A 14,537-nucleotide genomic window follows, 5' to 3' on the forward strand; every position below is an offset into this window, starting at 1 on the left:
CCCTCTTATATATTACATTTTAATTTTAGAAAGATAATTAACTGAATAGCGCATCTCATATAAAGATGATGAATGAACACGTGCTAACAAAAATGTTATAAAAATAAAATGCTTTCTTCCACCTAGTATTGTCTTTTTAGTGAGACCTTTTGCATTTTTCAGAAATATATGGCCTTTGAAAAGAACATCTGTGTTAGTTTTGTAAGTGAACAGATGGATATAGTAAAGAGAAAGTAGAATGTTCATTGACATAATTATCAGCTCTTTGGTTACAGTGCAGCAGTTTCTGAAGTACAACATTTCTGTGATTTATGCCTCCCTGCAAACTAGAGCTCTGCTCATTACCTCCCACACCTTGCTGGGGATCAGTTCACCTGTGGGTGTACCCCTCTCAGTGTAGTGATGACACGCCTGGGTGGTTATGTTTTCTCCAGCACTACTTCTGGAAAGGATTGAGGGAAGGGTAATGAGTATCTTCTCTCCTGCCACTGAACTTAGAAATGTGGCCTTTGGAGGGAAGAGGGAATCAGTGATGAACGCAGGGATTTCTTCATTATATAAAAGCCATTGACTTGTTTTTCTGTATGTTAACATCCTATGAACAGGTTTTAACAGCTTTTGAATTTTATCTTTAAGCAGTCTACAGGTAAATTATACAGGATATTCTACCAAGGTATAGAGTAGTATATTCTATACTTTACTATAGTAGATATAGAATTCTATACCTTCTAGTTTATTTATTAATTTTACAAAAGAGATTTTACAGAGGAGAGCCCAGCAAATTGTCACTTGCTTGACATTTGGGAATTATATGGATGAGCCCTTACTCTCTGGGTTTCTGCTGAGAATACAATGCTATACTCAGGCTAACTTGGAAATGGTATTATATGATGCAGTATGAAGCACTATGTAATTACCCAAATTCTGCAGCTATTAATATTTGCTTAATTTTTTGAGGAAACAAGGTGTGAGGAGAACAGTGAGAATTGTGAGTTTGCTCTAAAGGCACTTTTACTAAAGGTCACACTCCCCATAAGATCTGGTCTTGAAAACCCTGCTCTATTTTTGGTACAAACACAACCTCGTGTATCTTGGGGGGGAGAAGACACACTCCTGGAGAAGATATTATTTTCTCCACACAGCCTTTAGCTACTCCAGGGGCACCTCTGTATTCATCACTTAGACCAGTATAGACTGTGATGAGTGGCTACAAACTTAGTGAGACTCAAGTCCATTGTAACTTCTAATAAACTGAGCAGAGAAAATAGTTTCGTGGGTCATCTGAGTGAAACAGGTGAGACACAGTCTTCAAATATATGAAGAAGGGCAGCACGAAGAGTTGGTACAACATGAGAAAAACAGTTGCAAAGGGTGGAGAGTGGTAGGGTCCAGTGCCTAAGTCCCGGCGTGGACCTTACCTCTCTGAGTTCTCAGGGGAGAGAACAAGGCAGCCAGAACACCCTGTGAGGTAAGCTGGAACTTAGACCAGGCACAGCACAAAGGATCAAGTACCCTTTCCATTTCTGCACTGAGGCTAGTTCTATGTACCGTGGCAGGATCCCGTAAATTGAGAGACATGAGGATTTAGAGTTCACTTCTGGTCTTAGATTTAGATGCTAGAGCCTAAGAAAGTAACAAATGGGGAGGTCTGTGAGGATGTGATTCAAGAAATACTTGAACTGGGGTCTGAATTGGGGTCAGATTCCACTCTCACAGGAGCCAGGGAGTCATCCGGGCAAGCATGGCTGTCACCACCGCTGCTCGTGCTGCCCTTGCTGCTGGCTGCGTGGCCCGGGGCCGCCCCTTCCGCCCAGGCTGTGGCTGCTACCAGCCCCTGTGCTGGGAACAGCATGCCCAGCTGGGGTGCAGGACAGACTCTGGGCCTTGTGAGTATGGGTCACCATCGGATCTGCCCAAGAGCTGGAAATGGTGCAAGGTGGGATGGGGCTGACTAGGCCAGTGTTACCAGGAACGAGCACACCCCAGCATGGCAGCACCCGCTGGATCCAGCATCCACCCCACCACAGCCCCAAGGAGACCAGTAACAAGTACCAGGCCAAGGACCAGGAGTGTGACAAGGTTAGCCAGGGCAGAACAGGCGCTGAATTCAGACAGTGCCATATCCTCCAGAACCACAAGAAACCACTAGAAAGTTGGTGGCTTCTCCCTCTCTGGGAGGGAGAAGATGATGGCAGAAAGCTAGGCGAGCGGGTCATCAGCCACAGTACAATGGCAACAGGCAAGATGTCTAATCCCTCTGGAGGCATCTATGCTGAATTCCATGAGGAGGCCCATTTCCGTAGCCAGGTGGGATGTCACCGATGGAAGAGAGTACTGAATTGTCCAGAATTTACAGAGTGAACCATGGGGTGAGAGAGGCTGTGCGAGGACAGTGACAAAGATGGGAAGAGTACTGATTACAACCTAGCTACCCAGGAGAACTGCACATGTGGGGACCCCATCACTTAAGGCAGATGTCTCCAGAAGAACACTTCTTAAAGAAATAATCTCATGATCCATAACCAGAGGGGATTCCATCAACATGGGCCCTGGGTTGGTCCTACCATGGTTTGAAGGAATGGGAGTTAATGTTCAAGTATCTGATGGCTGGTAACAGCACTGAGTACAGAGGAGGGACAGCTGTCTAAATGCCAGCGTGTGCTGAAGGAGCATTCCTGGGGGAGAGTCTGACTGTGGATGACTTGAACCTACACAGGACGACTTCCTGCCACAGTGATGGCTGTGAACCATCTACCTGGAGAAGAGTGATCGCTAGACAGTGAATGATGTGACCTACGTTTTATTCAGTGAATGATTCGGCAACTGTAGTCTGTGATGAATTTAAGAGGCAAAACAGTTCAGACTTGTCACCTGTTTGTCACCTTGAAATCCATGGGAGGGTGGGGGGAGGGGAGATGGCAATTTCAAGTTGCCTAAGGGATGAAAAAATACACATGTCACACCAGAAAGAGGGAAAGAAGGGAGAAAGAGAGAGAGAAAGGAAGGGAGGAAGGGACGGAGGCTGTCAGGAAGAAAGAGGGGAGGGAGGGAGGGAGGGAGAGAGGGAAAGGAACTGAACACCCATCCTGGGGCAAGGTGCTGGCCCCAGGACCGGAGAGACCAGCACGATTAGACACGACGCTGCCCTCCTGTAGCTGTGATCTGTCTGGGATTGTATATGTTACATGCCAGCCTACTGTAGGTTTTCAAGATTGGACAAGTTGCAAATACACTTTCAGAACCACGTGCTAATATGTGTGGAAATAATAACTGAAAAGTCTATAGTGATAGGACTCTGTTTTCCTTCCTTACTTTAGTAGTATTTCTCACACGTCAGAAAACCTTTGTATTATGCATCTTCCAGGCCATATTTCTTCAATACCTGCCTTGACTTCTCTCCTGCTGAGCTCTGCTCTACAATACATTTGCCTCCCTAGAAGCTAATTATAAGCCTGTATTTTAATGCCTACTTACAAGGAAAGCTTGTGTCAAAAGCAGCACACATACACACACACACACACATATATATATAAATTGCAAAGAGTACAATTCCAGAACAGTGATGGAGCAATGCCCTTGGATATGTTCACCAAGGAATGATTCAGGGAAGTTGAAATAGGTTGCTTCATGTTAGTGCTGGCCAAGTCCTGATGCTTAATCAGTGTTTATTGACAATAATCATCATGATAGTGATGAAATGACCTGGTAAAGTTCATTTGGGACACTTTCTAGCTATAAAAAGGGGCAGATGAACTTTTGTGCTCGTCAAGATGAGAGCTTAGGTTACTGCAGCATTGAAGGTAAGTTCATGCCTTTGCAGGTCCACAAAGTTTTTCACTAGTCCTTCTCAATCTTGAGAAAATAATGTTTCTGTTGTAATAGTAGCTTAGAATATTTGAGTGTTAGGTCTTAAGTTTTGGACTTTTAATCACAGGCTTTCTAGCTAATGTTACAATCTCTTTTCAGCCTTTGGTCTCCTGAGCCAGTTCTGAAAAGCTGAGATGCTATTATCACTTTCTCTTTTGTACTGAAATGTTATGAGGTGTAAGGGGAAAAAAAGTATAAATAGGAATAGTTTAAGGATGTATTTACATCTAGGATTTTTGAAGAGAAAACTCAGATCTCCCAATTGTCTTTTATCATCTATTTAAGGTCTAGAGCACTGTTGAAGTTCGCCTCCCCTTAAAACCAAACAAACAAAAATTTTTTTCAGAGCTTCCATGAACTTCTGTATTTATAGTTGGAAAGATATATGGGGCTACACACTTTCAAGCCTCATTGCAGGACCCTAGTTTTAGTGGGATCATGTAAAACCTTGTATTGTTGAAAACCCAACCTTGTATTGTCTTCCATCTTGAAGCAGCATTGAGTATTTTATCAAACCGATAGCAAGGAAGTGTTTCACCTGCTTGACTTTTTCTTACTGTTTCATCTGAGTTTCAGTGCAGTGTGTCTACACCCTGCTGGGTGTGGAGGCCATGACTCACCTAGAGAGAGGATGTAGTTCTCTGGCCACATCCAGGGTGTTGCAGGATGACTGAGGCACTTCTCACTTGGGCTTGATGCCATTTTGTTCCTTCCCTGGTTCTCACTTGGATATTTGCTTGGCTACTTGCTACCAAGGAGAACCAGTCCGTTGAGTATTTGAATATTAATTCCTCTTTCTACACAAGTGGCTGAGCAAGTTTTTACTGGAAGCGTAGACTACTGCCTGAGGAAAGATGGGGGTGGGGAGAAGAGAGATTGAGGTTAAAAGGCAAAGGACCTGCAAAAAATAGCTTTCCTGTCTAATTACAAGTTTTATGATGCTTTCCCATTGTCCAGGATCTCTGAGCATAAGACTAAGAAAACGTTTTGGTGAGAATAACCTCACATTATCAGTTCACACCAAGGAGCTCCCTCTCTGGCTGCAGCACCACAGCTTGGTCCATTACAACTCAGGGAGGGACCTGATACCTGGTCATCTGAGTCCTGTGAGTTGCATTTTGTACATAGCACCTTCTCCTTTCACCCTCTCTCAGACTAAGCAGTTTCCCAGAAAGCTAGTGGCTGCAGGCCAGGTATAACTGCGGGGAGAAGCTACCTGGATAGAAGCAGGTGCAGTCAGGCAAAGGGTGAACTTGTACACCAGGCAACCTTTCCTCCCGAGGGTGTCAACGCTCTCCTCATTCTCAGAGTCTCGCTCACCCCTGTGTCCTTTTCTTTCCCTCCTGTGGGCACTTCCAGAGCTGGGTAGCTTGGGTACATTTCTTATCCAAAGCCTTTTCTTTCTTTTTTAAAATATAATATGACTAGTTGATCAAGAGTTGTATCTAAGAATGGTCAGATTGGGTATTTGGGGTAGTCAGGCCCAAACCCAGCTCTTTATCAGAAATATGGGAGCAGGGGAGAGGGAGAAGCTGGTTAAAAAATATACACTCTAAAACAACAAGTACCTACTGTATATCACAAGGAAATGTATTTAATATCCTATGATAAACCATAGTGGAAAAGAATATGAAAAAGAACGTATACGTGTGTAACTGAATTACTTTGAGGTACAGCAGACATTAACACAACATTGTAAATCAATCACGAAAGTCAAAGTGTTAGCCACTCAGTGGGGTCTGACTCTACGACCCCATGGACAGGCTCTTCTGTCCATGGAATTCTCCAGGCAAGAATACTGGAGTAGGGTAGCCATTCCCTTCCCTAGGAGACCTTCCCGACCCAGGGATAAAACTGAGGTTTCTGACACTGCAGGCAGATTCTTTATTGTTTGAACCACCAGGAGATCATACTTCAATAAAATAGGGAAAAAACCATTCCAGGATGATATATCTTTACTGATGCATTCCACCAAAAATTTAAAGAAGACTTAATACCACTCTTTCTCACAATCTTCCTAAATCGAACAGAAGGGAATATTTTTTAACTCATTCTATGAGACCAGCATTACCCTGATTCCAAAGCCAGAAAAAGATACTACAAGGAAAGAAAACTATATACCAGGGTCCAATAAGAATATAGCTTTAAAAAAAAATATTAGCAAATCAAATTCAGCAACATATTAAAAGGATTATGTACCATGACCAAATGGAATTTATTCATGAAATGCAAGGAGAGTTCAATATTTAAAAATCAATTTCTGCAATATACCACATTAATGTAATGAAAAAAAAATCTCACAGGATCATTTCAATTAATGCAGAAAACTGTTTGACAAATTTAACACTCAATGACAAAAATACTAAAAAAACTAGAAACAGAGGGAAACTTCCTCAGTATTAAAAGGCCATATATTAAAAATCCTCAGCAAATATCATACTCAACAGTGAAAGACTGAGAGCTTTTCTCTTAAGATTAGGAATGAAAGAAAGACGTCTGCTTCTAGTCAACATAATATTGGAAGTTCTAGCCAGAGATATTAGGCAATAGAAAGAATGAAAACATATCTAAATTGGAAAGAAAAGAATAAAATTATCTCTTCAGAGATGATAGAATTTTTTATGTAAAAAATTCTAATGATTACACACAAAACAATTAGAGTGAATAATATTTAGCAGTTGCAGGATACAAAAAAAATACAAAAAATCAGTTACATTTCTATATACTAGCAATGAAAAGTCTGAAATGGAAATTAAGAAAATTATTCCATTTATTAGGATGTCAAAAAGATAGTATTCAGGAATAAAAAAAATATATTTTTATGGTGACACTGTGCAGCATGTGGGATGTTAGTTCCCCCCCAGGAAACAAACCTGTGACCTCTGTGGTGGAAGCATAGTCTTAACCACTGGACTACCAAGGAAGTCTCAGGAATACATTTTTAATCAAGGAGGCTAAAGACTTGAACATTGAAAATTACAAAACATTGCTGAAGGAAGTTAAAGAACACAAATAAATGGAAAGACATCCTGTGTTCATGGACTGGAAGGCTTGGTAAGATGAAGTGTGTTAGTCACTTGGTTGTGTGTGACTCTTAGTGACCCCATGAACTGTAGCCCATAGCCCACCAGACTCCTCAGTCCATGGCATTCTCCAGGCAAGAATACTGGAGTGAATAGCCATTCCCTTCTCCAGGAGAGCTTCCTGATCCAGGGATCAAACTTGGTCTCTTGCATTGCAGGCAGATTCTTTACCATCTGAGCCACCAAAGAAGCCCATTAAGTTGAAAATATTACAGAAATTGCTCTACACATTCAATACAATCTCTTTCAAAATCCCAACAGCATTTTTTTCAGAATAGAAAAATCTATTCTAAAATTCATATGGAATATCAAAGGACCTGGAATAATCAAAACAATATTTCAAAAGAGGAACAAAGAACAGAATTGGAGGTCTCATTCTTCCTGATTTCAAAACTTTCTACAAAGCTACAGTAATCAAAACAGTGTGGTATTGGCATAAGGACAGACATATAGACCAATGGTACAAAATAGAATCCTAGAAACAAACCCTTGTATATATGATCAAATGATTTTTGACAAGGGTGCCAAGACCATGCAATAGGGAATGGACAATCTTTTCAACAAATGGTACTGTGAAAACTGGATATCCACATGTAGAAGAATGAAATTGGACACTTTCCTTATATTATTTTTAAAAAATCAGCTTTGTTTAGGAACAAAGACCTAAATTTAAGAGCTAAACTATAAAACTCTTAGAAGAAAACACAGGAGAAAAGCTTCATAACACTGGACTTGATAATGATTTTTTGGCTATGACACCAAAAGCACAGGCAAGAAAAGAAAAAATAAAGGCTTCAACAAAATAAAAAAGCTTAGTGCATCAAAGGACACTCTGAAGAGAGTAAAAAGACAGCCCACACAATGGGAAAGTATGATAAGGAGTTAATATTCAGAATATATGAAAACTCCTATAACTCAGAAACAAAAAAATAAAACCAAACCTAATTTTAAAATGGACAAAGGACTTGAATAGATATGTCTCCAAAGAAGATATACATATGGCCAATAAGCACACAAAAAGATGTTCAACATCATTAGTCACGTTGTTATTGTTTTCTTGTTAAGTGGTGTCTGACTCTCTTGCGACCCTATGGAAAAGTAGGCTGCCAGGCTCCTTCTGTCCATGGGATTTCCTAGGCAAGAATATTGGAGTAGGTTGCCATTTCCTTCTCCAGGGGATTTTCCTGACCCAGAGATCAAACCCACAACTCCTGCATTGGCAGGCAGGTTCTTTACCATTGAGCCACCAGGGAAGCCTCTATTAATCATGCTGCTACTGCTAAGTCGCTTCAGTCTTGTCCGACTCTGTGCGACCCCATAGACAGCAGCCCACCAGGCTCCCCTGTCCCTGGGATTCTCCAGGCAATAACACTGGAGTGGGTTGCCATTTCCTTCTCCAATGCATGAAAGTGAAAAGTGAAAGTGAAGTCACTCAGTTGTGTCCGACTCTTAGCGACCCCACGGACTGCAGCCCACCAGGCTCCTCCATCCATGGGATTTTCCAGGCAAGAGTACTGGAGTGGGGTGCCATTGCCTTCTCCTCTATTAATCATGAGGAAAATGCAAATCAAAACTACAAAGAGATATCACTCTACACCCCTTAGAATGGCTTTTACCAAAACCAAAACCAAACAAAATGAAAAACAAAAAGAATAAAACAAAAACAATGAAAAAAGAAACAGAAAATAGTAAGCATTGACATAGTTGTAGAGAAATTGGAACTCTAGTACTCTGCTGATGGGATGTGAAATGGTGCAGCTGTTGTGGAAACCAGTTTGATTGCTCCAAATGGTAAACATAGCATTACTTGTATGCAGTAATTCCACTCCTCGGTATATACTCAAAACAACCAAAAGCAGGCAACGAAACAGAAACTTATACACCAATGTCTGTAGCAGCATTATTCACAATAGCTGAAAAGTAGAAACAACCCAACTGTTTACCATGAGATGAATGGTTAAAGGAAATGTACCTTATACATATAATGCATATTTGGCCATAAAGAGGAATGAAATTCTAATACCTGTTATAATAAATGAAACTTGAAAATATTATGCTAAGCAAAATAACAAAAGGACAAATAACATATGATTCAATATATATATGTGGTACCTGGAAAGTAGAATAGAGATTGCCTGGAGCTCAGGGGGAGGGAGAAATAGGGAGTTACTTTTAAACTATTCCTGAGTTTCTGTTTGGGATGATAAAAATGTTTTGGGAAATGAACAGTGGTGATGATGGCACAGCATTGCAAATGCATTAAAGCCACTAAATTGTACATATGTCTGCTTAGTCCTGCTTAGTCCCTCAGTCGTGTCTGACTCTTGTGACTCCCTGCCCCCTCCATGGACTGTAGCCCACCAGGCTCCTCTGTACGTGGGATTCTCCAGGCTTGAATACTAGAGTGGGTTGCCATGCCCTCCTCCAACGGATCTTTCCAACCCAGAGATTGAACCCAGGCCTCCTGCATTGCAGGTGGATTCTTAACTGTCTGAGCCACCAGGGAAGCCCAAATTGTACATTAAAACACACACACACCATTTATTTTTAAATTGTACATATAAAAATGGTTAAAATTGTAAATTTTATATTATAAATATTTTACCATAGTTAAAAACAGTTTAAAAAAATACACATACCAGAGCTCCATTCTTGAAGAACAGAGAGGCAGATGCTGTAAATATGGGATGGGTACTTGGAATCTGTAATTTTTTTTTTTTAATGCCTTCCTGTCTTTCTTGGGCATAGACAGGTTTGGGAATTTAGGATATAATCTCTATCAACTCTTTCCAAGGGGACTGACACCAGCCTGTGAGGAAATGTTTAACAGTATATGAGGAAAACGTGTTTTTCATAAGATCTTAGTGTGTTAGAGTGCTGCTTTTAAAATCTGAGATTGTCATTTTCACATTGTTTTGGTATTAGAGTCAGGCTGTTTTTGAAACCGTCTGTACTTGGTAAAATGAAAATCATTAATCCTTTGTTGGGCTCCCCCGAAACTGTGAAATTTTAATGGCTTATTAAATTCCAAAGGCTGGAAAAGTTTGCTCCAGATGCTAACCATTTGAAAATATGGTAGCATAGACTGCTCCTGCTATTTATTTGTACAATAAGAAACTGGAAGGATGTATGCATTTTTCGTTGTTCGTAGGATCCTCGAGGGAAAAAAAAAAAGGGCAGAGTTGCAGTTGACAGTATTAAGATATTATTTCTCTTGCTGCCTGCTGCAATGCTCTTCCTCCATAAGGGGAGGCGGGACCAGGAAGACAGAGAATAGTATAACTCTTCCGGGAGAAGAACCGCCTTCTGGGCAGGGCCTTGAAGGCCCTTGCCTCAGTGTTTGGGGGCTGAGGAAGGGCAGGGGCCAGGGAACGGCCACTGCTAAGGGATGCCTTTGCATTCCAAAGGACTGTTTCTGTCCAGGGAGTGTAGAGTCTGTGGGAGCCACACCCACCCCCACCCTTCAGGCAGTTTAATTATTGAAAAGTGCTTTGGAAGCACAAAGGGCTGGAGAGACTCCATGTGCCCTTGCTCGGGCCTGTGTGGGAGTTGGCATTTGTGACACTGAGGCTCCTCTGGGAGGCTGTGGAACAAGAAACACTTCTTTCCTCTTGCGGTTCAATCTTAGGATTTGTCCAGGAAACAGAGAGACGGTCCAGGGACAGCATTCTATCTCCAGAGAGAAGTGCTTTTTTTTTTTTTTTTGGTGATAGGATTTGTAAGATATTTAAATAAATGAGCCACATCAGATTTTAGTTTTGTTTTCTTGTTTTAAATTTTATATTAAAAGTTTACATTCAGGTCATTTGTATATAAATGAGATCATGTAATATGTTCCTATTCTGTGACTTAACTGTTTTTAAACTTAACAATGTTTGCTGGAGTTCTTTTTGTGTTAGTACATAAAAGCTTCCCTCATTTTTCTTTAAAGGCTACATTCTTGCCAAATTATGGACACATTGGTGGTTTGCCATTTTTCAGCATCAAACAAACAATACTGCTGCAAGCTTTTGTTCACAAATTTATGTGCTTATGCATCAATATTTCTGAAGGATATATTTCTGAAGTAGGATTTCTGCATCAAAAGGCATGCACGTTTGAATTTTGGGTAAATAATGCCAAAGCTTCTCCCTGAAAATTCTGTTCTAATTTACAAAGACACCAAAATACTCATGGACATTGAACATTATAAATTAAAAAAAAACTGCCAGCATCATATGCAGAAAAAGCTGCATCATTTAAAATCGCATCTTTTCTTGTGCATCTTTTCATATGCCTATTGACCATTTGGATTTTTGGTAGCATTTTCTCAAAGTATAAAAATACAGAAAAGTATAAAAGTATACAGAAAAGTATTCTACTGAAATAATTAACAGAATTCTTCTTATACCACCATCCAGGTCAAGAAATAGAATATTATCAGAACTTTTCCCACCCCCCCCAAGTAATCACTATTCTGCAATATAACTTGCATAGATTAGACGTGCCTGGTTTTAAACTTCATAAAATGGAATCATACAGCATGCACTCATGTCTAGCTTCCTTCATTCAACATTATGAGTCATTCATGTACTTGCTTGTAGCTGTAATGTATTCATTTACATTGCTTATTATATTCCATTATGTGAATATACCACAATTTATTTACTGATGGATATTTGGGTTCTTTCCAACTTTCAGTTACTAGCAAATAATGATGCTATGGATGTTCCTGTGCATGTCTTTCAGAATACATGTGCATACATTTTTGTTGGGTATATTATCTAGGAATGAAATTTTGGGGTCATGAGTAATATCAACCTGTCCAATTATATTTGTGAATTTTCTATAACTCTTCCTTGTATGTTAATTATTGGGTGGTTTGTATGCATTCTATTTATTCTGGATGTTTTTTCTGTTTTATAGCTCTTATAAATATTTTCTCCTGGTCTTTATTTATATTGACTTTTACTTCACAGAGTTTAAAATTTTTATGCAGTCAAGGTTATAAATCTTTTTCTTTATGGTTTCTGAGCTTTATATTTTGTTTAGAAAGTCTTTCCCTATCTCAAGATTGTAAAATATTCTCTTATGTTTCCTTTGAATACTCATTTTGATTTTTACATTAGGATTTTTAATCAGTCTGAAATTTATAATGGTGAGAGGCAGAGGCTAATTCATGCCCAACACTCAGGGCATGAATAAAATGATACCATTTGCTGTCTGGATTTTTAGATATTTATTTTTAAAAATTCCAAGATAGGTGATGACACCAACGAGCTAAGAAACTGTCAAAAAATTTTTTTTAATTCTTTTTTTTTTTTTACTTTTTAATAGTTTTCCCTAACATAAGCCTCAGATCTTAAATGGGCAAAAGTTCTGTATTAGTGGTTGCTACCACAAATGCCATGCGTGTAAATGGTCAGTGACAATTCATTTACTGTGTATTTATGGAACTTTAAAATGCAGTTCTCGTGGATTTTTGTGTCTGATAAGGAGAAAGATTCCATCCTAGAATCTTCAAGGCAGACTGATGGCACATTGGATCTGGGCTCTCAGGCCGGGAAACCCACAGCTGCTTCTTCCCTCCTAAGGGCCCAGCTCCTGTCCATCTGAGCAGATGCCCCCAGATAGGTTATGTGATCTCAACCTATCCTCAGTATAGTAAGGGGTCCAGTTAAGATTTTATCCAGTCCCCAGGGTCAGCTTTTGTTTATAGACATGACTTCCTCCAGCAAGTCTGCTCACCTAAGGGAAACTATTTTCTTGCCCACCTGGATGATGGGTGCAGGGCCACATGTGGAGAAGCGTGTGAGAACTCAGTTGTCCTCCCAGTGTGTCTGAAACGGAGCACTGGCTTGTGCCTGTTAACTAGCAGTGCCCAGTGTGGAGTTGTCTGTTCACAGACTTTCCACTGGCTCACAGTGTGAGCTGGTTTTATTCTGTTCGCCCCTCCTTTTTAAAACCTTTTTCCTTACACGTTTTGGAGAGGGCTGGTTACCTGTGGTTTAGTTAATAAGTTATATGACTGGAGCTTGAGCTGGAATGAGAAGAAACATCCCCCTAGCTTGACAAAGAGCTTGGTTTCCGGCTGGTGAACCACACATTCCCTGGTGAACCGTCTGAGCTGGTTCACTTGGAAATTGATCTGACCAAGCTCCAAAAATATAATCAAAGTGGGTTGAAATCACTCATTTTGTCACTTTCATTCTTAGTTTCACTATTTAAGGATTTGGCTGAAAGCATTTTAAGGATTTTGTCCTGAAAGCATGGAATTTTCTATTTGTGACAATGGCATTGTGTGTGCGTGCACATATTCAGTGTCCTGGGCTTGCCTGTACAGGCATGTTTTCAGCTGAACTATTTATACCTAAAGGCATGCAGTGATTAAAGATCACAGCGTATGGCAAGTTTTCTTTGATTTCCAGAATTGCCTATCTGAATTTGTAGGTTAGTGTCTTTGGAGAAATGCAATGTGCATCCAACTGATCACCTAGGTAGAGGACCTTGCCTCAGAAATATCTGAGGATAATTTACTTAGAAGAAACCAATATGCCTTTTTTTTTTTTTTTTTGAGGAACAGGTGTATTTGACCACACATTGGGGAAGTGAAGACCTGAGCTTTGAGGAAGTCAAGTGTGAGGCCTCAGAGTGGTTATTTATATCTGAGTGATGTGTATTGAAAGTCAAAGACTTTCATTCCCCCAACATCACAGAACCAATTTAGAGAAGAGAAAAGGTGTGAGTTTTGCCTTGTTAAATATCTGTTGCACAGAGAAGAGTTCTGGTGTGGGTCAGACTGGGTCATGATCCACACACAGGCTCTACTGTAGACAGAAGGGTATTCACATGCTCTTGCTTCAGTACTTTGTGGATAAAGTGGCTCATTTCCCATTGGTTGACAGATGTGTGACTTGATTCTTGCTTCTTTTCCCAAGATGCTCCTCCCCCAACCCCACCATGTGAGCAGCCTGGTGTGGATGTTTGGGGGAGAAGGGGAGGAAGAACCTTACATTTTCTCTCAGCTCAAAATAAGAACACTGGACTCTAACAACAGCCCCAAACTATACATTAGAAACCCTTGTGTTCGCTGTTAGAACAAATGAAGCCTCATGTGACTAGTTTCCACTTTTCTGTCTCTTGAATTGTAAAGTTCCCCTGCTCCACGCTCTTCTGGTTATGGGAAACGAGTGTGTTTTCAGACCAACATGTCAGAATTATGAGGAAGAAACTTGGCTGTGGAACAAACTACGTGATATGCTTGACAAGAACTGAGTAAAAATACGTCTCAGATTTTCTGAGGCGGTCTTCCATTTTTGGTTCAGAAATAGGACCCAGCAGCCGCAGAAAGAGAAGCACCTTTGCGGCACCATTAGGGTCACATAGAGTCCCAAGTAAGGAACCAACAGAGGATTTTTCTGCACAGAAAGATGGGGTGTCTCTAGGAGGAGAACTTAGTCCTGTTTCTACCAGAGGTAGGTGGAAACTGAAAAGAGAATTTGTGATCATCTGCTCTAAATGAGAAGGCCAAGGTGCAGAGTCCTCAGAAGGATGGAGCAGTGAGGAAATGTGAGGTGGCGGGAAATCACGAGCCCGTTTACATAAACA

At 40.5% G+C, this 14,537-nt stretch overlaps 1 protein-coding gene and 1 long non-coding RNA gene across 3 annotated transcripts in view; one reads left to right on the forward strand and one right to left on the reverse strand.

The window, feature by feature from the left end:
• LOC133255280 (uncharacterized) overlaps nucleotides 1-14,537 on the reverse strand; it is a 164,425-nt gene that overhangs the window by 81,894 nt on the left and 67,994 nt on the right. For both annotated transcript variants that reach the window (XR_009738912.1, XR_009738913.1), the window contains exon 2: nucleotides 4,488-4,711. This is a non-coding gene — a long non-coding RNA (uncharacterized LOC133255280). The remainder of the gene's footprint in view (nucleotides 1-4,487; nucleotides 4,712-14,537) is intronic.
• On the forward strand, nucleotides 1,709-2,865 carry LOC133255275 (cathepsin Z-like). The gene has a single exon (XM_061429803.1). It carries the CDS (start codon nucleotides 1,927-1,929, stop codon nucleotides 2,359-2,361), a length of 435 nt encoding a protein of 144 aa, XP_061285787.1. The 5' UTR covers nucleotides 1,709-1,926; the 3' UTR covers nucleotides 2,362-2,865.

The sequence above is a fragment of the Bos javanicus genome, chromosome 10, assembly GCF_032452875.1.
Source record: "Bos javanicus breed banteng chromosome 10, ARS-OSU_banteng_1.0, whole genome shotgun sequence".
NCBI classification, from domain to species: domain Eukaryota; kingdom Metazoa; phylum Chordata; class Mammalia; order Artiodactyla; family Bovidae; genus Bos; species Bos javanicus.